The sequence below is a fragment of the Barbus barbus genome (assembly GCF_936440315.1).
Source record: "Barbus barbus genome assembly, chromosome: 17".
In the NCBI taxonomy this organism is placed as follows: Eukaryota; Metazoa; Chordata; class Actinopteri; order Cypriniformes; family Cyprinidae; genus Barbus; species Barbus barbus.
This window is the reverse complement of record NC_136745.1, coordinates 12,244,970-12,270,181: the sequence shown is the minus strand read 5'-3', so window position 1 is coordinate 12,270,181 and position 25,212 is coordinate 12,244,970. Positions and strand designations below refer to the sequence as shown.

The following is a 25,212-nucleotide window of genomic DNA, read 5'->3' as shown; positions in this document are numbered from 1 at the left end:
GCCGTTTCACTTTTATTCTTTAAAACGGTTTCTTAGATTTATAGGACTGCTATTTAGTTTTAATTACTACATGTATATATATAATATAGATTCTAGTACCTATTCTAGTGACTATCAACAACAGCAACAACAACAAAAAAAGGTGTAAAAACAACATTCACTCAGAAATTGCTAGTAAATTCACAAATATTTAAAGTCGTGACGTATTGTCAAGTATGGTGACCCATACTCGAAATTGGTGCTCTGCGTTTAACCCATCCAAGTTAGTGATACATAGTGAACAAATGCACACACACACACACACACCGTGAACACACACCCGGAGCAGTGGGCAGCCATGCTGCAGCGCCCGGGGAACAGTTGGGGGTTCGGTGCCTTGCTCAAGTGTACATTGAGCGCTGTACATTCACTCCCCCCACTATCACTATCACTATCCCTGCCGGCCGGGGGCTCGAACCCGCAACCTTTCGATTACGAGTCCGACTCTCTAACCATTAGGCCACGACTTCCACAGGCTCTTTCTTTACAAAGAAAGAGCAAGTAACACATTGAATTAAATGTGTCATTTTGAAGTAGAAACACTGAGTCAAATGGTATTTTCTTTTAAAACATCCTCTAGTAATCTTTGATTTAGGGCAGTGGTCGGCAACAGGCGGCAAGAGAGCCAAAAGTGATCAAGTGAGCATCATGGTTTTCACTCGCTCCAAGAGCGCTCCATCACCGCTCCTTCACGAGTACAATTCATGCCAACGACCCGTAATATAACTGCATTTAGCAAGAATTCACGTTAAACATATTTAGCTAGACAGGAAAGGATCACTCAAATCAGAAAGAATGTGAAGGCTATGATGACTGCAGTGGACATGAGCCAGAAGTTATATTTCTCAAGGAATTTATTTGTTTTTTGTAATTGTGAGTTAAAAAGTCATAATTGTGAGATATAAACTCGCAATTCTGAGAACATATCAGTCTTTTTCCCCCTCAAAACTGGGCTTTAACTCGCTATTCTTACTTTATAACTCCCAATTGCGAGTTTATATCTCACAATTCTGAAAAAAAAGGTTAGAATTGCGAGAAAAAAAGTCTGAATTGCGAATTATATCTCACAATTCTGGGAAAAAAAGGGTCAGAACTGTGAGATAAAAAGTCGCAATAACCTTTTTTTATTTTTTATTCAGTGACGGAAACGGGCATAGAACTGTGATATTTCAAACTTAGTGAAATACTTTAGACGCGGAGCGGTGTTTCTGATATCAGTGAGCGCGGAGTGGAGCGGGAGCGGAGTGATTATTAAATGCTCGGAGGAGAAATTGTTGACGCTCCACTGGCTTTTTGTTAATGACTGTCGCAGGATTTTACACACTCACTACCAGTTACAAAATACACTGTAACAGTCTGTCACAGGCAATTCTGGTTGCATTTTTCATCCATTAATAGCTTAAATTATCCTTTGACTATATGTTCTGCCCGCTATCTAGTGGTGAATTATTTTCTTGGCCCGATGCCAAACTTACTTGCCGACCCCTGTTTTAGGGTAATTACATCTGAAAAAAAAATGTGTATTTCAGTTTTATTGCACTTATTACATACCCATTTAGTTACTATTTAGTTGTTATTTCACTAGTTATCAACTTTTTTTTTCTATTTACTTTTGAGATTACTATTGAAATGCTTTTAAGTGACTAGTTGCAAAAAATAAACAATACACTGAACAAATGTGTAGAAAGAATTTTCACTGGTACTAAATATTACAATTACATAGAAATGTTAGGGAACACATTGAATTAAACTTTACATTTTGAAACACTGAATTTGTATTTTCTTGAAAAACTTACTCCAATAATCTTTTATTTACAACTTTGAAAAGTTATTTTTACTGTGTAGAATGTAGTAAATAAGCACTTGCTACTAATTGGCTAAGATAAAAATATTAGTTTTAGGGAACAAAATGTTAAAGTGGCTTGCCGTACCTCTCCTGCATCAGCATCGCTGAGCAGGGAACCTTAATGGGTTGCCAATCTCATATAATGGAAAGAGTTTTTTGGATGCAAACACACCATCTGAAGCATCCTTTGATCACTGATCAATCACTGATGCATGACGTATGAGGTTTTCAAGAAATCTTCGATAAAACTATTTTCCTTACAGCGCATCATCACAGAAACAGAATCATCGCGAAACATGCACGTTCGCACATAACGCTGCATGCTTAAAAATGCTGAGTACGATTAAAAAGGTACACAACACAATGCACTTACATTTGATCAGGCGGTCGGTAGGGTTTAAACCCATGATGTCTGCGCTGGACATTCTCATGGGTTGTTGTAGATAACGGGGAAAGTGCGCCTACTCCTAACGGGTGAGCGTGCGGTCTTCGGTGCTGCGGGATGCGCGGGCTGCAGAAGCCGCATCACTTGGTGCGTCTCTCCAACGTCCACCGTCGGTCAGGGGGAAAGATGTGTCGCAGTTGATCCTGGAAAACTGTTATGCTGGAGATGCTGGACTCTGCCTGGTGCCGTGTGGGGGCGGATGGGTAGAGAGATAGATGGATGGATGGAGCAGCAGGAGGGGGGCTGGGAGACTTCTGCTCGGTTCAGGGTATCCTCAGCGCGTTGCAGCACCACCCCGACATGGCGAAGACAGGAACTCCCACGCTCTGGCTTGCAGGGACTGCCTCATACTGCCATCACGCGGAGGCTGATTCGGGGTTTCCCTGCGCACGAGATGAGAGAGAGAGCGCGCGCACCCAGGCTTTGTTGCTGCTTTATTGACGTCAGTCTTTTTAATGCTTCATGGCGTAGAAAGTCAGAAGGCGGCGTAGGAATCTTACAGTATTATGAATGTTGCAAGAACAACCCAGCTTCTGTTATCTGCGGGGTTTTTTTTTTATCATATCTTATATCTATCATATCATATCTATCTATCTATCTAATAGATAGTTTCATTGTTTTTGGTCACTGCACCATAGTAATACCATGGACTTTTGAACATGTAGGCTACCATGGTAATACAATGTTATTCTTTTCATTTCTATAGAATTGCATGTAATTAATGTATGATAGTCATTCAATAGCAAGTTCTACATCAAAGTATCACTTTACCATGGTATCACCACAACATAGCTTTCATCACTCTATTTTGCACTATTTTGTTGTCATGTATTAATAATCAGCATTATTTTTGTGCTGTACCGTTGACTATTTCCTTTAAACCAGTGTGTTAGCACTGTTCTGTTCTATTCCACCATTAGGCCTAAAGGCCTGTTTTTGTTTTTTGCAATGAATGTGATTGTCTGAATGGGGTAGAGGGCATAAACCTGTGCAAAAGGATAAAGATATCACAATGAAACAGGGTATTTTAGGAATATAGGCCAATAGTTTGATCTTTTTGGATTTGTGTAATCAGGATTATGTGAGGATCAGACAAAAGCAGCCTACAAATATTTGCTATTAATTGTTTGGACAATCAAATATTAGAAATGAGAACAAAAGCAGGTAAAGCAATAAATAATTACAATGCATCAGATTAAGTCAGATCATATAGATAGATAGATAGATAGATAGATAGATAGATAGATAGATAGATAGATAGATAGATAGATAGATAGATAGATGATTTAATGAAAAAGTATGCATGTTTGTATTTGGGCTATAGAGGTCATGCAGGAATAAACATTTAACAAAAAACATACCTGTAAAGTGCATACAGACTAATGTGGCATGGTTAAAATAATTAGTTAAAATAATAAAAAATTATGCACAGCAGTGGTCCTTGGTTACACACACATTCCCTCATCTATGGACGATAATCTCGTATTTTGCCGCGATAAACCATTAACTTGTCAAATATCCCTCCGCACTGGTGAAACTTCCTCTGATTGAGGGTATGTGTGTTATTGCCATTCATATTAAAATTGCATAAACTGTTTTGCTCATATGAATACGAGTCGTATGAACACCACTTACAATAAACATCTCGACATATCATACTTATATCCTCCTAAATCTCCCCCATTATATTACTGAGCTGATCATCAAGCTCGTTTGTCGGCTCGAAATGGAAGCGTTCAAACACAGGCTTTCATTGGGGCTCAAGCGTTGAAGTCGCTGAGCGCGATCCGCCATTTTGGTCCCGTTATTGCATCAGTTTCTTGATTCACTACCGCACTATCTAGCAACTGGCGTCGACGCGCAATCTGTCCCCGTCGACTGCGTCCATTGGCGGAAGGATCTGATTAGAGCAGCGCAGAGTGCGTGATGCGGTAGCTGCTCGCTGCCGCTGCCGCAGGAGGAAGACCGAACCGCTACCAGCACCACCTTTCAGTTTCGCCTTCAAATTACACCAACCGGCTCCGTCACACACAGAACACCAACTGAATTATTACCCCAAGGCGTCCCTTATTAAGACACCGGAGGGGTTGGTCGCATCAAAATTGAAGAAGCGCTGTTTTAATCGAGTATAAGGCGGGTTTTGTGTGTTTTTGACAGCAGTAACAGCACAACAATGGCTCTGAAAAGAATCCACAAGGTAAGAGAAGGAAGTCACGGGCGCCATTGCCCTATTCCGCTTTGAAAACGCACCATCCTTCCTCATTTACGTCGGAAAGGAAATTTAAGGGATGTTATTGAGCAGTTAAACGTGTAAAGTGTGGCACTGGTGAGATGACAAGTGTAGTAAAGCACCCCTGTTCGGCGGTTCGGCCCGGGCTAACGGTTAGCATGATAGCTAGCGACCCTCCGTCGAACTGTGTGTGACTGATATAAAATGTACATTCGGTCATTGCTTTAGTATTTCCCTTCTCGTGTTTATCTTACACGGATATAAATAGTCATTTGAAATTGAAGTCGGGTTGAAATGGCTCACTTAAGGATTAATGGAAGATCATAACGTGTTAGCATGCTAACCCCTCGTTGGCACCAATGCTAAAGGCCCTTTTGGAAACCTTGAACAAAGATCGTTTATATCCACCGCAACTTAGTCAATTTACTGTATTTTTACTATTAATATATTAGTGTACGGTATTATATTATACTTCTTTATTTCGTGTTGTTTTGGGTTGTTAACTGGCTAACCGCTCCGGTAATGTTAGAGGTATCTGGCCTCAGTTTGCCATCGCGTTAATGTTTTAAATCATTTTCAGGATGTATTGGTGTTGTTTATATTGTATATCTGTTTCTCATCGCTAACATCGAACAGATTTGGTCCTTTAGTGCGTCCGTTATTTTTTATAGTCAAACTCGCACATTATGTATCTGGAGATTTGAGGTTAGCTCGTGGCGCAAGCAAATTGGTGTTATGAACGTGGTCCAAAGCATTCATATTTACACTTCAGACCCCCTTATTGTGCTTTTCTGACTGTTTTGATTGTTTCAATACTCTTGGGTTTCAGTAGAACAGACTAACCCGGAAAAAATGAGTTACATAAGCTGTGGTCACCTCTCATGTCATTACAGTAGCAATAACTCCATTACACAGACTGTTGTGTGTCTGATTTGATATTGACCTCTTTATTCTCTAAATGATCCATCCATTGCGTTTGTTCTATGTATTTTACTGTAACTTTATCAAATGCACAGATATTTGTAGTATTAAGTTTCGGTGTCAGTTTCTCAGTTTCATTTTTGGTGCTTCATTGTCAGCAGCGTGCACTGCAGGTGTTTCAGGAAGGGATCGGTACAGGTGATGCAGAGCTTTACTTGCTGGTTTTAAAGTCTTGATAGGTGAACCGTTTTTAAACTGCTACTTTGTTTCTGGTGTGTTGCAGGAGCTGCATGATTTGGGCCGTGACCCACCTGCTCAGTGTTCAGCGGGCCCAGTAGGGGATGACAGTAAGTAACTCGTTTTGCCCACCAATGAATTTGATAAACTAGTGAATTATCTATTTACTTATTTATTTAAAATTTTTTCAAATTCGAGTTAGGTATTTTGAAGGTATCCATTTGTAATTTCAGCTTTGATTGTGGAACGAAAATCCAACTTTTAACTCTTGCTGTGCTGAATTTTTATTTATTTATTTGGTGTTTCTCTGTCAAAGATTGGTCTTTTCACATTTTTTAGTGTAAATTATGCAATTTCACCAAATCTAGGATTTAATGTTTTTGTCAACTTGTTTTCTTTCAATTACCACAGCCAATTGATTGGCTGTAGTCCTCATTGATCCAATCTTATGCACATCAGTTTGTGGGTGAATCTATGTCAAAATGAATCATAAATGATGCTTTTTTTCCCCTACTCAAACTGAGGTACATAAGCTTTAATCAGTGTTGTCTATGATCAATCAGGTCCAAAAGCAAACACAAAACCTGCACTGATTGAAGGAAAACAAGTTAATGAAAAGATTGTGTCCCAAGTAATAATATAGCATACGTTTCTAAGAAATCTTATATTGGCTGGTAATTTTTGACTGGGGAGCACCATGAGTGTAATGGCGATCTTCAGATCTTTTTCATCAACCTTATAGAATATGGTTATAGTTCAAATATAGTAGAGGCCTCTATATGTATGTATGTATGTATGTTACGTTTGAGGAGAAATACTGGTATGTTGTGGTGTAACAGCTAGTTACTTGTCACTACTTTTGTTGAGGTGTTTTTTTAATTATTATTATTGCCTAGTTTAATAGAATCAGCTCTGCAAGGTGTCTTATGTATACAGCACTTATAGGAACTGAATGTCATCGTAGCTTCAAACACATACTGTCAGAAGTGCTTTTTTCTGTCTGATCGTGTTTTCTGTGTGTCCTGTGATAGATGGTGCTCATCTATATTTAGTGTGAATCTCAGCCACAAGACGACAGATTGTTTGAACCGACAAATAGCATATATAGCATCCCTCAAAAGAGTCACTACTTTTTTAAACTGACTCATACAACCATGTGACCCACTTAGTGCCTCAGAGATTTGACTGAAATGTGACAACATAATTGTATCCAAATTTGCTTCATCATATTTTATACTGTATTCCTCCGTGGGCTCTTTTAATTCTGACAAGACTGATTCTAAGCTGGCAAGCAAAAATTTTACCTCTTTGAGTTGTAAAAAGACATGATGAACATGGTGTGACTGATAAAGGCTTTCCCTGAATTTTTTTTTTTTCTTGTTTCAGTGTTTCATTGGCAGGCCACAATAATGGGACCGGTAAGTATTTATTTTTCGTGTTTCCTATAGTAGACGGCAACATTACAGGAATCCCTTGGAGCATGATATTGTTGTTTTGAAATATTGAGTAAATATAGATCATTTTGACTTTTTGAATTGCTCGTGTGTGTATATATGCATGTATACACTGGCAAGGGATAAAAGTATCGCTTTTTATTTTAGTTTATTCATTTATATATTTATTATTGAAATGTTGTTATATGCATGTCAATTTTATTTAATTTCTTTATTTTCTTAAATATGTGGGTATCTAGTATTTATAGAGTTGTAACTTTTAGTTGTAGTTGCTTTTTCTTATTTGTAAGTCGCTTTGGACAAAAGCATCTGCTAAATGACATAAGTAAGTAAAAGTATATTATATATATATATTAGGGGTGGCACGATACATGTATTCGTACCGAACCGTCACGGTACGGACATCTCGGTTCGGTGCATGAGGCCTTACGATGAATACAGGTAATTCACCCCCAATCCAGAAGGGGCGCCTGCAGCAATGCAACGCTGTTTGATAACCGCCAGCAGAAGAACAGCGAATGCCATGTAGCGCCATACGTATCCCTTCTAGCCTTAACCATGAGTTGCGCACTTGACAGTGACCATGTGCTGATTCTGAACGCGTCTCTCACATAGACTGACAAAGGGGTATACTTTAAAGACTTGCACACTCAACTGTTTGCGAAATGGGGCTTTGTGCTCGTGTATCCTACCTCTCTCATTCATCACAAATCCAAATATTCCATAATATTTCCATATTTGCAATGTAACGTATCTGAATGCTAAACTATTATTTATTATGTAAATTATAGGCTTTGTACTTCAGTCGCGTTCCAACAGTGACACAGAGGCGGGTGCGCTGATGTTTGGCTCACTCTTTTTTTATTTTGATAAAGTACCAATTGCACTGTCAAGTTAGCAATGCTGGAACGGCATATTTATTTATTTATTTTTTATTTAAATTTTTTGTGCGCGCGCGCTCCAGCGCGATCACTTCAGCAGTTCCTTATACCAGCAGAATCAACTTTAAACACTTTATTGTCTTAAGCACTGTATAAAGGTATGCTTTTATTTGTGTACACTCACAATGAAAACAAAACAGATTTTATATATATATATATATATATATATATATATATATATATATATATATATATATATATATATATATATATATATATATATATAACATGTAATATTTAGTATTTTCACATCTAGGTGGAAAAAAATTGTAATTCGCACTACTGTCTGTTCAAAATAAATAAATGAAAAGAAACTGAGCATAGATTTTTTCTTTCCTGTTGTACCGAAATCGTATCGAACCGTGACCCCCGAACCAAGGTACGTACCGAACCATGACATCTGTGTACCGTGCCACTCCTTAATATATATATATATATATATATATATATATATATATAATATAATTCATGCTAATTAAATGTTTACCCTACAGAATGACAGTCCTTACCAGGGCGGAGTGTTCTTCTTGACCATACACTTTCCCACAGATTACCCCTTCAAACCGCCAAAGGTTAGTAACATCCACACCTGTTTGACTCGGGCATAGCTTCTCAGGTGTTTTGGTTATTCTCAGGAGCTGCTTAATTATGTCACTTTGAATCCCCAGTTTAACGACCTGTACTTTCTTTGTCATGACATAAGGAAATGTTTTTCCTCCCACCATATTCATATAATTTTTCTCATCATGACTGTATATCATATGCAGTTGTAGAATGCAGGGAATCTTGTTGATGAATTTAAGGAATGTGTTCGAAGGAAGTCAGTGCTTGTGTTTGGATTACAATCTTCAGTAATTAGGAACTGTGCTGGAGTTGAGGTTGGCTGTAATTTTACTGTTTAGCCTGTAAAGGTTGTTATTTGCATGCTTATTTTTGTCTCTCTCCTTTCTCAGGTTGCATTTACCACAAGAATCTATCACCCAAATATCAACAGCAATGGCAGCATTTGTCTGGATATTCTGAGGTCACAGTGGTCACCGGCACTCACCATCTCCAAAGGTACACCTCAGTTTTCAAAGATTGTTTTACAGCAATTAATTAAATGGAAATGTTTGTTTCTTAGCCTCTGTCTATATCTTCCCATGGTGTAGCACAGGGCTGTCCAAACTCAGTCCTGGAGGACCGGTGTCCTGCAGAGTTTAGCTCCAACTTGCCTCAACACACCTGCATGGAAGTTTCTAGTATGCCTAGTAAGACCTTGATTAGCTGCTTCAGGTGTGTTTAATTAGGGTTGGAACTAAACTCTGCAGGACACCGGTCCTCCAGGACCGACTTTGGACAGCCCTGGTGTAGAATAAATGGGGTTTTAGTAAGATTTTGTTACCCACAAAATTTAGCGTGTTGACAAAATATTTAAATGTGATGTTTGAATGCTCAGGTCCTGTGAGAACTGCTTTAATGTAGCACCCAGAATCCTATTTCGTATTCATATTCGTTCAACTAAAAATTCAAACACAAATTTAAATGTTATGCTTTTACACCAGAGGAGGGTGTAAGATGCTGCTGGTTTCTCATTGACAACATTTGCTGCATAAGAATTTTTAATAATAATCTCATTCTTTAGTTTAAAACTAACTTACACAAACAACAACAAAAAGAAAAAAAAAAGAAAAAATTTGGTTTCTGAATTTACTGCAGTGTCTAAATGTAAATGCATGCAGCTAGCACTGAATGTGATTCATTTGCTTCCATTTACATGTTAAATGGTTATGTTAGGGACAGTTTGGTGTTTTGGAGAGTAATTTCCAACTACATTGATTATATTTTTATTCATGTATATTTGAGCTGTTTATAACAGGTTTTTGGTGCCTAAAATATATAAGAAGAAACGAATGTCTATGTATAAGATGACAGCTGTTTAAATAAGTATATTGTTCTTTTTAACGTTGTTTGTATTTTTCTTTTAATGTTTTTCTTGCCCTTCAGTTCTCCTGTCCATCTGCTCCCTGCTGTGTGACCCCAATCCGGACGACCCCTTAGTACCTGAGATCGCCCGCATTTACAAGACTGACAGGGAAAAGTGAGTGTCCTCTTCTGCTCTAGATCTCTACCGCACACTTTGTTTGCCCTAATGCTCTTCCCCATAGGTGCTGTCATGCAGTCATTTGCATTATTAGCTACGTTATTGTCTATGCAGTTTCCTGTTATGACACTTGTCACCTTTCTTCCCTGGGGATGTTGTTTATATGGTGACATTCTGAAGTCCTGTTTTGTGAATAATTTACTTTTACTGTTACTGAGCTTTGAAGTTGACAGAAGTAGAGACAGCAAAAATCAAAATGTTTGCATCTTGCTGTAATTCCAAAAAGCAGGCTTCAATAGCTCAACGAGCAACAGTGTTTTATTTTATCTAAACCAGACTGAGCCGGGTGTAATAATTTGAACTGGAGGATGATTCTAATCAAATTCAACAGACAAGGGAATTAAATGCCAGCAGACTCCCATTAGATCCTTATTGTTTTAAACTGGTGTTATTGGCAAATGTGGGTGGAAAAAGCAATTGAGGTTGAGGGCAGGACCTTGTAAGAACCAAGGTTATAATCGTTAACGAAAACGAACGAAAAAACGAAAACTAGGTGGGAAAAAACATTGTCGTTAACTGAAATAAAAATAAAAACGAGGCATTACAAAAAAACGATAACTAACTAAAACTGTAATGTGTGTTTGGCAAAACTAACTAAAATAAAATAAAATTATAGAGTAAATGTCCTTAGTTTTCGTCTTTGTCAAGGTCTTTAATTTTTAACGCTATTTAGAACATGCAGCGTATTCGTTCAGCTGCATTTCCTTTCCCTGCTCTCCCTCCGCCTCTCTGTCACTCATGTGTCTCTCATATGCGCGCGCACACACACACACACACACAGCCCCTCCCCTCCGTGCACACCGCGTCTCCATGAGAACGACTTCGTTCGACGTTGAAAGTTCGCGAAAGGTTGGTATCTCCACCTCTTGAACACATTCAATCAAACATTAATTAAAATATTTTAAATTCTGAATATAATTTTGTCAGTGTGTTAATGTTGACCCGAGAAGCGATTATGCCTCCTTTAGAAAGTTAACTAGTCGCAAGTTTGAGGTAAAATGCACTTTTTGGTTGTGGTTGTCGATGTCAAAACACTATATAAGCTGTGATTCAAATATAAAATAATGTTATGTAATTTTTTTACTTTTACACTGAATGTTTGCTGCTTCAATCCAGATGAGTAGGCTATTGACTGTAGGCTATAGGGTAAATTTAGTATAGGGTGTGAAAATTGTACAGCTGTGGTATTTGTAGGGTGTGTAGATTCTAGAACGTGTAGATTTTTTTGGTACGGCGTGTGGATTTTGTAAGAGGTATTCTTACACATGCTCACACACTCTCGCACACACACACACACACACACACACACACACACTCAAGCAACACACACACACGCACACACACTCTTGCTCACTCACTCGCACACACACACACACACACACACTCTTGCTCACTCGCGATCGCACGCGCAAACACTCACCCATGCTCACTCACTCACGCACACACCCACGGCACACACCCACACTAAAAAAAATTGAAAAGCTGTATTTTAAACAGGTGATTCATTAATGCAAGGGACTTACATTATTCTGTTTACCATGTTGGAACTTGTCGGGACACAAGTTTATTTTTTTTTTTTATTAGTTATGTTCTTTTCTCAGATTGAGCTCCCTGACAATCTTGACAGAAATGTCTTGTGTGGCTCAAAAATGGGTTGAATACATGTGGTTCATGTATGTCTTCTTTAGTCTGTTGGCTATTTTGTTTTTTTCTTGGCACACGTACGTCACTTACACATTTTGCACTTACTGCGGAGACGGTTTACATACATATTATTTGTGCCCATATGTACATTTTATGTACTGGTGTTATTGTTGAATACATATTTTCTAAAATTGTATGATGGTTTTGTTGAGTTATTATTACACAATACTTTTTCTGACCTTTTTGAATCTTGCCCCTGACAAATAACCCAAATTACAAAAAAAGACTAAAACTAACACTAAAACTAATAAAAACTAAACTAAAACTAAGCATTTTCAAAAAATAAAAACTAAACTAAACTAGCAAACTCACTTTAAAAACTAATTAAAACTAAACTGAATTTGAAAACAAAAAGTCAAAACGAAATAAAAATAAAAACTAATGAAAAATGCAAAACTATAATAACCCTGGTAAGAACTCAAGGGAATACTGAAGAGTTCCTTTGTAATAGATGTTAAGTTATTGGTGATGCCCAACTTTTTCAAAATTTCCTTTAAAACATGAAGAGGGCTATTGACAGTGACAAAGGGGACAATTCATATTTTTCTTTTAGATAACTTCTTTTGTTCTTCACATACACATCTTTCAACAACAGGTTGCTTGCATTAAACTTAAAAAATAAGTTCTTTATTGGCATCTATGGTTCCATGAAGAAACTTTAGTATCAATGGAATCCTTCTATTGTACAAAAGGTTATTTATGTAGTGAAAAAATATTTTTTTAGATTTTTAAAATCTTCACACTAGGAAAATAATGGTTCATTTAAGAACTGTTAACTGAAAGATTCTTTGGGGAACCAAAATGATTCTTTTATTTGCTTTTGGAGTCTTTATTTTTAATAGTGTATGTGTCATGCAAATGCCATTCTGACATGTGATTAGTGATGTTTTTATTTCTCTTCCTTCACAGGTACAACAGAATAGCTCGGGAATGGACACAAAAGTATGCAATGTAGTTTTGGAGTAAGAATCATGATGGGAGAAAATTACACCTCTCCATCTTAAGGTTAGGGGAGATTTTGAACGTTCAAAAGATAAAAAAGAAAAAAAGCTTAAGAAAAAAACAGATCTTGTTGGTTTCCATTGGAGTGCTTTCTTTAAGCCACGCCTCCCCTCACCAGAGCACCTCCCCCTACTCTTAGCCCTCTGGCAGCCATGGTGTACATACTCAAACTACAACTGTAGCTCCTTTTTCTCCCCAAATGCAAACCTCCACTCAACAGCTCCTGCTTTTCCTTCTCCGTTGCTATTGCGACGTACCCGCTGCTTAGGATCAGTCCGTATCAATTTTGCTGTAGATGTTTATGGCTCTAAAAGCATTCCTTGTTGTTTTTAAGAACTGGGAAGGGAGGGCTATATTATTATAATTTTGTTTTCTCCCTTCAATTTGTGATAGTCTGGACATAGAGGGATATGTTTTTTACAGTTTACTTTTTCATTTCCATTTCCTGGGCTTCCAACTGTACATTGGATCAGGAAGTGTTTTTTTTTTTTGTTTGTTTTTTTTTTGTTTTTTATATTGCAGAGAAGGGAGGTGTATGCTGGCTATCTTTTTTTGTATAAAATCTATAAGGAATTCTTTTAAAATCATAGCAGTTAATTAAAGGAAAGTGGACCTCCTGTCCTCTCCTCCGGAGTATTCTAATGGACTTGAAAACTATGAATATATATTTTGTTTCCATTTGTCATTGCAAAGACTGTCTCTACCCCTTTCCTTAGCCATGACCAACTTCACAAACATTAACCACATGGAGAGTTTCGGACCAGTTATTTAAAGCAGTCTCTATAACATGTCTTACTGGTATTTTTTTTCCCCTCCTCTCTCTCCCCCAAACCACCCTTATAACTCTTAGGTTGCTTTTTTTATTTTATTTTTTTATTTTTTTCCTGCTCTTGTTGAATTAGATGCTAACATGGTTCAGCCAGACTCGATTGGGTCCCTGGGTGAGAGGACACAAACTCCTCACAGACAAACTTCTGTATATTTAATTTCCTGACAGGCTCGTTGAGCTTTGTGTGTTGATTAAAACTGTGTAATAAAATGATTACTAAAGTCTGAAATGCTTTGTTTCTGCATGGTTTTTCCCTACGTGTTTGTGAAAAAGAGTTGTAAACACTGCATGTGAGGAACTATGTCCTCTTGGGATTTTAATCCTCAAGGCTTTCGAAAGCTCTGTTGAAAAAGGAATATTTCTCTGATCTCTTCTGCTTGTCCATTCGGTTGTTCTTTCGATAGAAAACAAATGTGCAATGATTGCTTTATGTGCTTCATCGCGGCCACTGTCACAGTTACTGTACTATAGTAAAACAAAGTTGCAAGGGATTTTTGAGCAGCAAGTTGTGCAAAAACCTTTTATAGGAGCCTTTTCCCCATTTGGTGTGGTGGACCAATGCACTTAAAATGACTGAAACAATTAAATTTCATAAAGGCTAAATTTCCTAATGTCACCTAATGGATAAATCATGTTTTTTGTTTTTTTTCTATAAACAAAGCTTTTTATGGTCTTAAGTGACATCAAGAAATATTAATTATGGAAAGAAAAAAAGTATTGTTTTGTGCAAGAGTGTCATGAAATGATTTGTGTTAAATGGGCTAATCCAATATAAATTTGTGTTATACAAAGTAGTTATTTAATACTGGTTGTTAGTTTATCGACAAATTGTTTCGATTTAAATCTTTTCAGTCAGGTTCGAGTGAAAGTTCTTTTAAATATTTTATATTATGAAACACTTAAATATTCAGGGCTAAAAAAGGTATGATAAACAAACCCTCGCTACCAAACTGCCTGCTGCACACTAAAGGGATTCTGGCCCCATGTTTACAGTAATCTGAGCTAGCAGTGCGAGTGAGTCACGCTCTCCAACCATTGGTCAGATGTACAGTGACGCAATCACGCAGAGTTTCCGCAGTGACGGCGCCACTCAGGTTCAGCTCTCTCAGACCTTGTGGTGCCCTTAAACTTGAAGTCCAAACAACCCTACCGTCATGGCATCTCCTCTGACTAAACCGGGGTTAATACCGGGTTTTAAGGTTTCTAAAGGTAAGAGTAGTGTTTTATTTTAATATAAAGCCCATTGCAACCTTGATCGATTGCAGCAATTCCATAAAGAATCATCACATATTTGTCACCATGTTCGATTCTGTGTTGTGTTCAATATGGATTATACATTATTTATGTTAGGTTATGCTTTCTAACATGCACACAGTACAGATAAGTTTTATGGCGCTTATTGCACGCACGCGTTATTAGGTCATAGGTTTGCAGGTATTTTTTTGGATTGCTATTGACTGATTGATCGATAATGCATTTTGGATATTTAAATGAATGTATCGTTTTAGTATGAAATAAAGCTGCATCTTGGTGCTATATGTCTGTGCAGCATTTGTCATGCCGCAGATCATGAGCCTGACCAATGTCTCTGGAAACACACAGCGAGGAACGAAGTTATTTTGGGTCGAATCTTTTAAATGAATCATTTGAACCGAATCCGTCTGTACGATTCGTCCACATTCACAAATAAAAAACGTGTTAAAATACGTTTACAACTTAACTGTATGACAGCTTAGACTAGCTTTATATTATATCACGTCGAGATGTCAGTGATCACGTGATGACTTTAAAGCATTGCGAAATGATCCGTTCACAAGAACCGATTCACGGGAATTAGTGGGAGTCACCTGACCAGGAGTTACTGTCTAAGATGAAAGCCTCTATCTGTGTTAAGTTTCATGGGTTTAGCTCACATGACACTGAGGACCAGACACATAAAGCCACCGCATAATGTCAATAAACACTTTTATTCTGTACTGCATGTGTTTTATAATGTATAAGCTTAAAGTGTGCTACAGATGTAATATTTATGTGCAAATCAGTGATTTGATTTAAAGGTTGTAGACTGTGTTTCTGTTGTTTGTCTGATATCAAATCATAAAGTTATTTTGTCTAAAGTAGTTTGTTCCAAAGGGCAGTATTGCTTTGGTTGTATAGCTGTTAATTCATAACTACCGGGTGTGTTTCAGTGAAATTTAAATTCATGTAGATTTTCTTAATTCGAGAAAATAATATAGAAATTATATGGAGCTATTGGATCAGGATGTTTGAAATAGAAATATATCATAGGTTTGAAAAAATAAATTGGAACCAGGGAAACTTCAAATATGACTGCAAACTATTCCGATTTATTTTCTGAGCTAAAGATTCACTTATTGCTAATGCTGAGATAGTACGGTATTCAGACCTGTGAAATAATTGCTTAATATAAGCTGAATGAGAGCCAGTGTCAAAATGACTGTGCTATTAGTTATAGTTATAACATTGTGTTTTCTCCAGGTGTGGAGGACCAAATTTACATTGTAATTTTCCATAAAGGCACCATTTCCAAATGACACGTAATCATGCTTTTAAAGATATTTTAACAAATGTATTTTAATAAACAAAGCCTTTATTGTTACAAATAACATTTGGAAACACTAACTGTTGTGAAAAAACAAATATTGAAGTATGGTTTTGGGCAGGTGGATATGGTGAAATGTTTTAACAGTTATGTTTTTTTGTAGGCTACACAGATCAGAGTCCTTGACTTTTTATATGTCAAATGCAAGGTTACACTTCTCTGAATTTGGGAATAAACCTAAGTGCTTTTCCCATTTTCAAATTTATATATGAAAAGCAGTATTACTGTAAACTTTTCAATAAATTACTGAAAAACAGGAAGCATGGAATTTGGGAATAATAAAACAGAATGTGGAAGAAAAAAACAAAAACAGATTCCGTAGGGCCATAAACATGTAATTTTTGTTACATTTGTTATAAATTAAGTTTGCATACATTTCATAATTTCAAATAGTTAGAAATGCTAACCAAAACAGAATTAGATAGGAAAAAAAGAATTTGTGGAAAATTTTATAGGGCACCACCTAGGTTATCATGTCCAAAATCCAGTTTCAACATGGCTGAGCTTGACCCAAAGTTTAAACGAAATATTTTCTAGAAAATAGTAATGCTCGTAGAATAGTGTACAGGAACCTCCCGGCCCTGTCAAAAACGAGCGCCTCCTCATGTGTACATTTACAGATCAGCTGACCACCATCGTTCCCGTTGCAGTGGCCGCGGCTCTGAGCACCTACCTGCTGACACGCTACTTCAGTTCACAGAGCAGCCCCAAAAGCAGGGTCAACATGTCAATCAACAAAGACAGCCCCAAAGTAGTGCACAGCTTCGACATGGAGGACATCGGCAACAAGGCCGTCTACTGCCGCTGCTGGAGGTCCAAGAAGGTGAGTGAAACCGCCTCGGTGGATCACGTGTCTGAGTTCATATTAATAGGATGGTTTGGCGAATCTGCAGGCCTGCTGAATGATCCCGCTAGCTTGTTTGTAGATAATCTGTGTGAACCATTTTTCTAAATTTGATACAAGAATTTTAAGGTCTCTAAATTATTAAAGGGGTCCTATTATGCTTTTTCACTTTTTGAATTTTAGTCAGTGTGTAGTGTGTGTGTTTGGACATAAAACGATCTACAAAGTTACAAATCTCAAAGTCCACTCCAAAGGGAGATAATTTGTTTTTAAAAAAATCCCTTTTCAAGAACTACAACGAACGGCTCGTTTGGACTACAAAGTTGTTTTCCTGTATTTGTGACATCACAAATTGTAAATCCACCTACGGAAATTTGAATGGTTGGGGGGTGGGGAGAACGCTTGGTTGAGCTCTGCACGTTTCAAAATCGAAACCAAGTGCGGGTGTTTTTATATCACTGTATTTCTGATGGAAACCAACTGTTTTCAGAAAATGATGGATGTCATTTTCATATCATCTTGCATGTAATGTCTGATAAAGCAGCGTTTGTGAACGGAGCTCTGTTTTGTGTACAGCGTTACCGGGGAAACCTCGAGCTCTCCTGCTCCAACAGCACCTCCTGCTGGCAGAGAATTAATTTGCATATATATGCCGCCAGAAATCGTGTAAATCTGTGGGACTATGGTATAAATAAATTCAACTGTATAACAATTTCAGTGCAATTAATTTTATAATGTTAGAATTAAAGAACAATAAACATAATACATATTACCGTTGCACTTATCTGTACATAGTCAATGCAGTTATTTTTAATCTGTTGTTGACATCCCATCTAAAACAGGATTTAGTCAAAAAAAGAAAAAAACAAAAACATCACCACTTTAATATGTCTTGCAATTATCCTGCGTGCAAAGGTTCTGCACGATCCTCTTGTTCAATATTCTCGAGGTCTGGATTGATATGGCAATAACTTGCTGTTCTGGCAAGGGGCGGGGCAATACTGAAACGCCGTCTAAGCTGTTCGCCAAACATAACGCACTGGGACAGTTAACCAATCACAACACATTTAGTTTTTAGGAAGGCGGGCCTTCATCAAACCCAGAACTAATCGAGACGTTTGTGTCAGGCTGGGGAGAAAGGTATTGTAATAATGTAAATTATGTGAAAAATAATGCGATTTTTCGAACCACCAAACATGAGAGCATGCTAGTACACCCCCAAAACAAAATCAAGACTTGCAAAAGAGCATAATAGGACCCCTTTAACAAGATTAAAACTTTACTGAAAAACCTGTTATAAAAAAATCTTGTACATGTCTTCTGTCTGATTGTTAGTTTATACTTATTTAGCAATTAAAAGACCTTTTGGTATATTTTTAAAACTCCCCCCTTCAGGGTGTTTTACCCGTTTCTTTTTTGCTGTGAAATATATTTTTTTTATAAAATAAACATCCATATAGCTTTTACATTGTTAGAAATATTTCAAAATGAACATTTGATGGACTAAAACAGTTTTCCATAAATAATCATGTTAAAATATGAATATCAAATATCAGGCTTTTGAGGAACGTTTATTTGTTCATCTCTTAATCATCATTGTAATGCATTTGATTGCATGTTTTGCCTCACAATTAAAACCTGCAGTGTTTGATCATAAAATTAAACATTTAAATATCATCTTGCTAAGACATATTATTAGGAGTGACAAATTATATTTATAAGCATTTTATGTAAGTAGTCTGTTATACTCATAAAACAAAATCTTATTTACATACAAGTTAGTTATTTTTTAGCCATATAAATAACATCTTCACCAACATACAAGTTTTTGCTTAATTTTCTCACTGTAAAAAAAATAAAAGATATAGACAAAAGATACAAAGATTTTATATCTTCCTGCAAAGATATAAAATTATAAAAGTGAATAACTGATTAAAATTAATTGTTCATGCTTAAAACAAGAAAAGAAAATATGCCAAGACAAATTAACTTAATTCAAAGGAAAAACACGTTTATTTTTCTAACCCCGTTGGCAGACTGATTGTCTTGTTTTAAGCATGAAGTCACTTAATTTTGATTAAAAAAAAATCACAAAATGTTTTTTGTGTGTGTGTGTGTAATTTTGCTTCTTAATTTTATCTTCACATAAGAGTGGAAAGTAAGACAAAAATATAAAAATAATTGTTTGCAGTTAGAGCTTCTGAATAACATGGAAGTGTTTTTTGTTTTTTCTTCCTTAAGTATGAGCTCCATAATCTCACTATATAATATTTTATTAGCCATAAAAATCCTGATGTATCAAATATGATATTCAACAAAAAAAATACGGTGGCTGAGAGAGCTCAACGTGCTGCAACTTCAGAAAACACATGCAAATAGAAAAAGCACCAGCAAATCGAGAAAACATCATCAATTTGACAGCAGCATGTGTGTTGTCAAATTGACAAAGTTGTTTTCGTAATTTGCAGGTGTTTTTCTATTTGCAGCACGTTGAGCTCTCTCGGCCACCGTAAAAATACATATGCAGACTTTTCTCTAAAGGTTCAAGTCGTGGCCTAATGGTTAGAGAGTTGGACTCGTGATCCAAAGGTTGCGGGTTCGAGTCTCGGGCCGGCAGGAATTGTAGGTGGGGGGAGTGAATGTCCAGCGCTCTCTCCACCCTCAATACCACGACTGAGGTGCCCTTGAGCAAGGCACCGAACCCCCAACTGCTCCCCGGGCGCTGCAGCATAAAATGGCTGCCCACTGCTCCGGGTGTGTGTTCACGGTGTGTGTGTGTTCACTGCTATGTGTGTGTGCACGTTGGATGGGTTAAAAGCAGAGCACGAATTCCGAGTATGGGTCACCATACTTGGCTGAATGTCACTTCACTTCATTTTCAATACATTGTTCCATTTAAAAAAAATTCTGGTCATTTTTCCATATGACAGACTTTATAGTGTAAATGGTATAATTCCCCCAGAATTGTGATTTCTGTCATTTATGCATGTCACTGTTTGTCATATCCTGAAGCACCATAGTGATCTAGGTGAGCTTCCCGCAGATGTACCAATGCAAAGTGTTGGAATAAACATTAAAACCGCAGGAAGCGTACAGATACGTCATCACACTCTCTGAATGATCATCATGTGTGGTTGTGAATTGTATGTATTTGTTTGTTCCCTGGACAGTTTCCATACTGTGACGGCGCACACACCAAACACAACGAGGAAACTGGTGATAATGTCGGACCTCTGATCATTAAGAAGAAGAACCCCTAAATACTCAGTGAGTGTGTGCATCAGTGTTTTCCATCCACTGGCGATGAGAGGAACTGGATGAAGATGTAATATTACAATTTGTGTAATTCTCAATGTTAATGCATCTCATTCACACGAGCACTTCCTGTAGCACTGCAGACATGCATCAGCAAACATAATGTATTTCCTGTAAACATGCGGTTTTTCACTTGGTCTTTCTCTCTGCCTCTAACACAAACCATATCATTTAAATGTGCTTTAAATGTACTCAAAAATAACTTTGCACTACAGCGCAGATGAATGTGGATGAGAGGAGGTCAGAACTGCTACGCATTTGATGAACATTTTGGTGATTATGACTTTTGTGTAGTTTTTACCATAGGTGTAAAACTAAACCAGGTTCCATTTAAAAACAGCGTAGAAATATTATTTCTATCCTGATGTGTAATTCAGAGGCCATATGTATTTTGCTGTACGATAAAGATGTGCATTTTGAATAAACGTATTTGAAATGTTCACCCTTGTGTCATTTTGTCAGGGTTGGTTTTTACTCTCTATATTCAGTAAGCAGGGTTATAACAGCCAGAGTTTTAAAACAGAATGTATGAGATACTTCATGCCCTGCTGCAGCCACCAGATGGAGCCACTGTATCAGTTCAGTGAGTTTCTTTTGAGGCAGCGTCTCCTCTAGCTCTGCTGGAAGTGTAAGGTTTATAAATATATTGATTTTTAAATGCTGGACACCCCAATCTTGTATGTTTACTAAGAGGTTCTTCTGTGTTTTTTAAATATTTAAAGTCAGTTCTAGAACTGTTATTTAGTGGGTTTATGTTGATATGTTTTATATTTAGCTGTTTTATGTAGCTTAAAGGTGCTGTGCATTTACTTTCTACAGTGTAGAGGTGCGGTCACGTTAGTGAATTTATTTTTGGCAATGCATTGATGTATGAAGCACATTTTACACAGAAGTTACTTTCAAACCAAGCAGTTTTTTTGGTCTCGATCTGGAGATTTGTGTGAGTAAAAAATTCCCCCGTGCGGATTTCACACCGGATTCAAGTTTGTTAAACTTTTAACATGCATATTCACAATATTTACCTATATATTTATTAAAGCTGACTGGTTTATAAGTGACCTTTGAGTAAGCGATGTTTCAGTATTGGTAAAGGGCCTTCTTGACTCATCCACACGAAGCCAGAGCTTTTCCTATTCGATCTTTTTTTTTTTTTTTTTTTTTTTTTTTTAATTCGATAAAGTCCAGCAAAAGTTTTGTTAATGTGACCAGGACTTAAAGGGATAGTTCACCCAAAAATGAAAATTCTGTCATTAATTACACACCCTCGTGTCATACAAACCCGTAAGAACTTTGTTCATCTTTGGAACACAAATGAAGGGTTAGAGAGCTTTCTTAACTTTCTGACCCAAAAACGTAGTAAGAACATTGTTAAAATAGTCCATGTGACATCACATGTCACATTCACATGTAATTGACCACTAAGCTACGAGAATACTTTTTGTTTCCAAAGAAAACAAAAATAACGACTTTATTCAACAATTTCTTCTCTTCTGGTCAGTCTCCAACGGCATTCATGCGTGTGCATTCCTCTGCTTGTAAACAAGGTGCAGCATATGTGTGTTCTACATCAGCAGGACCAAGAACGAAGGTCTTACTGGTTTGGAACGACATGAGGGTTTGTAATTAATGACAGAACTTTCATTTTTGGGTGAACTATCGCTTTAAGTGTGTAAGGGGATGTTCGCACAGAATGTGATTTGCATTGCACTGCACTATTTTTCAATCTTTTGTTCTATGAAAACATGCACTAGATGGATTTGTTTGGCCGTAGCACTTGTGTCTTTTGCAGTGTTTTGTGCATGATGCAGCATTATAAAAACGTGATGCTAAAGTTAGGGGTTGTTCACACAGAAAGCGTTTTTCCATGTCAGTGCTCTACTTTTCCAAGTGTTTTTCTATGAAAACATTTTAGAAGGATGTTTTTGACCACTGCATCTCACGCATGACACGGTGTTCTAAAAATGGCACTCAATTTTTAACTTTTCGACGTTTAAAAAATGCATCTCGAGACCTATTTCTTCCATTCCATTTGCTGTATTGCGTTTTTCAAAGCAAAAACACATTCTAAGTGAACAGCCCCTTAGAACGTAAACTTAAAAAATTAATATGTAAATACACAATACACAAATGCGTTCTGTGTGATTGGCCTCTAGATACTAGTATTAATGTATTTATGTGCACGCCAAGTAAAAATGCTTTTTTTTTTTTGTTCTTTTTTTGTTACAAAACTCGGCACAGTGATGCTAAAGTACTGAAATTAGGTTTATACAGTGTTCTTAGTTGTTGATAGCATGTTGTGGGTGGTTGCTAGGGTGTTGTTAGGTGGTCAAAACAGCCTTTTTTAATTTACTGTTTTAATAAAAACAGCCTTAAATTTTGACAGCTGTATTACAGAAACCTGTTACCATTATTAAGGATGGTAATCAGTGAGAGATGTTTTTGCTGAATTCAGGTTCCTATTTCAAAGTAAATCTAAAATATTTTCACCATTTTATCATCTGCTAGGTGAAAAGTGCATGTCTAATTGCTTAGAAAAATACCAACATAACTCTGAAATACTGAAATACACGCACAATTTTAACTACAATTCATTTACGCGCACAATTTCAAGCACAATTGGCATGGGACGAGTAAAGTCTCTAAACAAATCTCTAAAAAAGAAATTGCTTGTGAAAGAGAGACTATTAACAGTCTGTAGGTTATTTCTTGTCTAATAAATCTTTCTGAAATAGTATGTGGATGGGGGGCCGTGGAGATATCAGTCATTGAAAAACAGGAAGCTCTGACAACATGGTCCCCAAAACCACAGGTAACTCACAGGAGTGAGAAACAGAAAGAGCAGACAAAATAGGGAAAGTATCTCATGGGGGAATGAGTCTACTGCATTTCTGTGTTCGAGAAGCAGGCTGACGGCATTCCTCAGCGTCTGAGAAAACCGGACGTTTGCTCCATCTCTTTCTCCTTTTTTTCCCTCCTCCTCTCCCTCGGTCTCCATGCCGTCGTCTTTCAAGTGGGTTTTATCCCCTCCTGTGGAGCGGGTCATGTGTCTGGCTGCCAGAGAGAACCATGTGACGTTAATCCAACGTCCTCATCCAACACCCTCTTCCCACTCACCACCACACAATCCCCCCCAGCTCAGAGAGGAGGGGGGCTGAGGTCTCAAAGTTATCTGGGAATTATGTGGCCACACGTATAGGCGAGTGTTTGTTTACTTATTTGCCCATTTTAATGATCTGTCTTGTGCCTTCGTTTGGAGATAATCTGTAATCTGTCACGTAACAGGGACGACTCGTCGTGCTCCAGTGATATACCAGCTCAATACTACAGGAACGTCCTCCAGGGTGAGCTCAGGGTATGATGCAACTCAGGATCCAAAGGTCTGATCAATGAGCTCACAAACAAACCTGACTCAAGTCAAGCATCCTGGAATAGTCTCTAAATAGTCCACTTACACCCTGTTTGGTACTAAATGCTAAAGAAAAACAATTATATCGATGTTTGTATTTATTTATATAACCTATATTTTTAATTTAAATATTGTTGCATAAATCTATTCATTTTTTCTTTTATATATATATTTTTTTTTAATTTTATTATTATTATTATTTTTTTAAAGGATAATAAATTATAATGAATTAATTATATTATATAAAACATTTTAGGTACTTTCAAGTGCCTTGTATATTTGATATGTGAATATGCTAATCATATACAGTGGTATAAATAAAATTACCAAAGTACCATGTTTTTGGACACAACTAGGCTATGTTGTAATAACATGGTATTTATTGAAATACTATTGAGTGCCATTCCTTACAAAAAGTATACTGTGGCTGTACCATGGTACAGTTGTGGTATGAGTTCCAAGAGTTGTATTATACTTCCAAGAATACAATGGTATTGTCATGGTGAATGTCCAAAAACATGGTAGTATCATGGTACTGTTTTGTAGGTGCTTTAAACGCAATTGTATTTTCATATAGTAATCACATAGTAAGGTATATGATACCATGTTTTTGGAAACTACCTTGGTATTTCTTAAAAGTATTTAAATGGTATACAACCATACATTTGAGCACAACCATGTGTGTCCAAAAAAATGTTAGTACATTACCATGGTACTTTTTAGTATATTTTTTGTGATGTAAATAGGCCATGGTAGCTATATGAATATGGTAATCAGTGTATATTTGATAAATTCCGTATCACGATATTTTTGGACACAACCATGATGGTGGGCCTGTTTCTGAAGAGACATGTAGCCTAAATACCATGGTATATTAATCTGTGTTTATACAGTAGTACCATGGCATAAACACACAGTCTTGTAGGTGAAAACTTAATCCCATACGTTTAGAATAGAGTTTAGCCTTTTGTGAATACAGATAAATGGAAAAAAAAAGAAGAAAAAAAAAACGATTGGGAAGTAAATCCGTAAAGTAGTGTCACTTTACTCAAGCCTAAACTTTCCCGTTAATGCAATTGTGGGGGACTGTAGGCTACCACGAAGCCCCCTCAAACCCGCAGCCAGCAGCAGCGCCGCACTGATCGATCCGCATTGACGAGCTGCTCCACTTTCAAGCCAATGCACGCTCGCCCGTCTGCGACTGGGAAGAAGCCCGAAACGGAGGAAAATTTC

The 25,212-nt window shown here is 37.1% G+C and overlaps 3 protein-coding genes across 5 annotated transcripts in view; 2 read left to right on the top strand and 1 right to left on the bottom strand.

The window, feature by feature from the left end:
* The window catches only part of LOC306883163 (protein phosphatase 3 catalytic subunit alpha-like), a 50,804-nt gene extending 48,146 nt beyond the window's left edge, over positions 1–2,658 (bottom strand). The window contains exon 1 of one of the 2 annotated variants that reach the window (XM_079438281.1): positions 2,259–2,658. In XM_079438281.1, the coding sequence (XP_079294407.1) occupies positions 2,259–2,316 (58 nt within the window). In that variant the 5' untranslated portion in view covers positions 2,317–2,658. The remainder of the gene's footprint in view (positions 1–2,258) is intronic. The other variant, XM_079438283.1, reaches the window with a different exon arrangement.
* Positions 2,659–4,086: 1,428 nt separating this feature from the next.
* Positions 4,087–14,020, top strand: LOC306882980 (ubiquitin-conjugating enzyme E2 D2). Its single transcript, XM_079438019.1, has 7 exons — positions 4,087–4,527; positions 5,765–5,828; positions 7,105–7,136; positions 8,608–8,685; positions 9,067–9,172; positions 10,100–10,193; positions 12,870–14,020. Exons 1-7 carry the CDS (start codon positions 4,504–4,506, stop codon positions 12,913–12,915), a joined length of 444 nt encoding a protein of 147 aa, XP_079294145.1. The 5' UTR covers positions 4,087–4,503; the 3' UTR covers positions 12,916–14,020.
* An 812-nt stretch (positions 14,021–14,832) lies between these two features.
* On the top strand, positions 14,833–21,013 carry LOC306882978 (CDGSH iron-sulfur domain-containing protein 1-like). 2 transcript variants are annotated; one of them, XM_079438016.1, is made up of 3 exons: positions 14,833–15,000; positions 17,035–17,237; positions 20,429–21,013. In XM_079438016.1, the coding sequence occupies exons 1-3, from the start codon at positions 14,946–14,948 to the stop codon at positions 20,516–20,518; spliced, it is 348 nt and encodes a 115-aa protein (XP_079294142.1). In that variant the 5' UTR covers positions 14,833–14,945; the 3' UTR covers positions 20,519–21,013. The 2 variants fall into 2 exon arrangements, with proteins under 2 accessions (XP_079294142.1, XP_079294143.1); XM_079438017.1 differs by having other exon boundaries at positions 14,857–15,000; positions 17,065–17,237.
* The last annotated feature ends 4,199 nt before the right edge of the window (positions 21,014–25,212 follow it).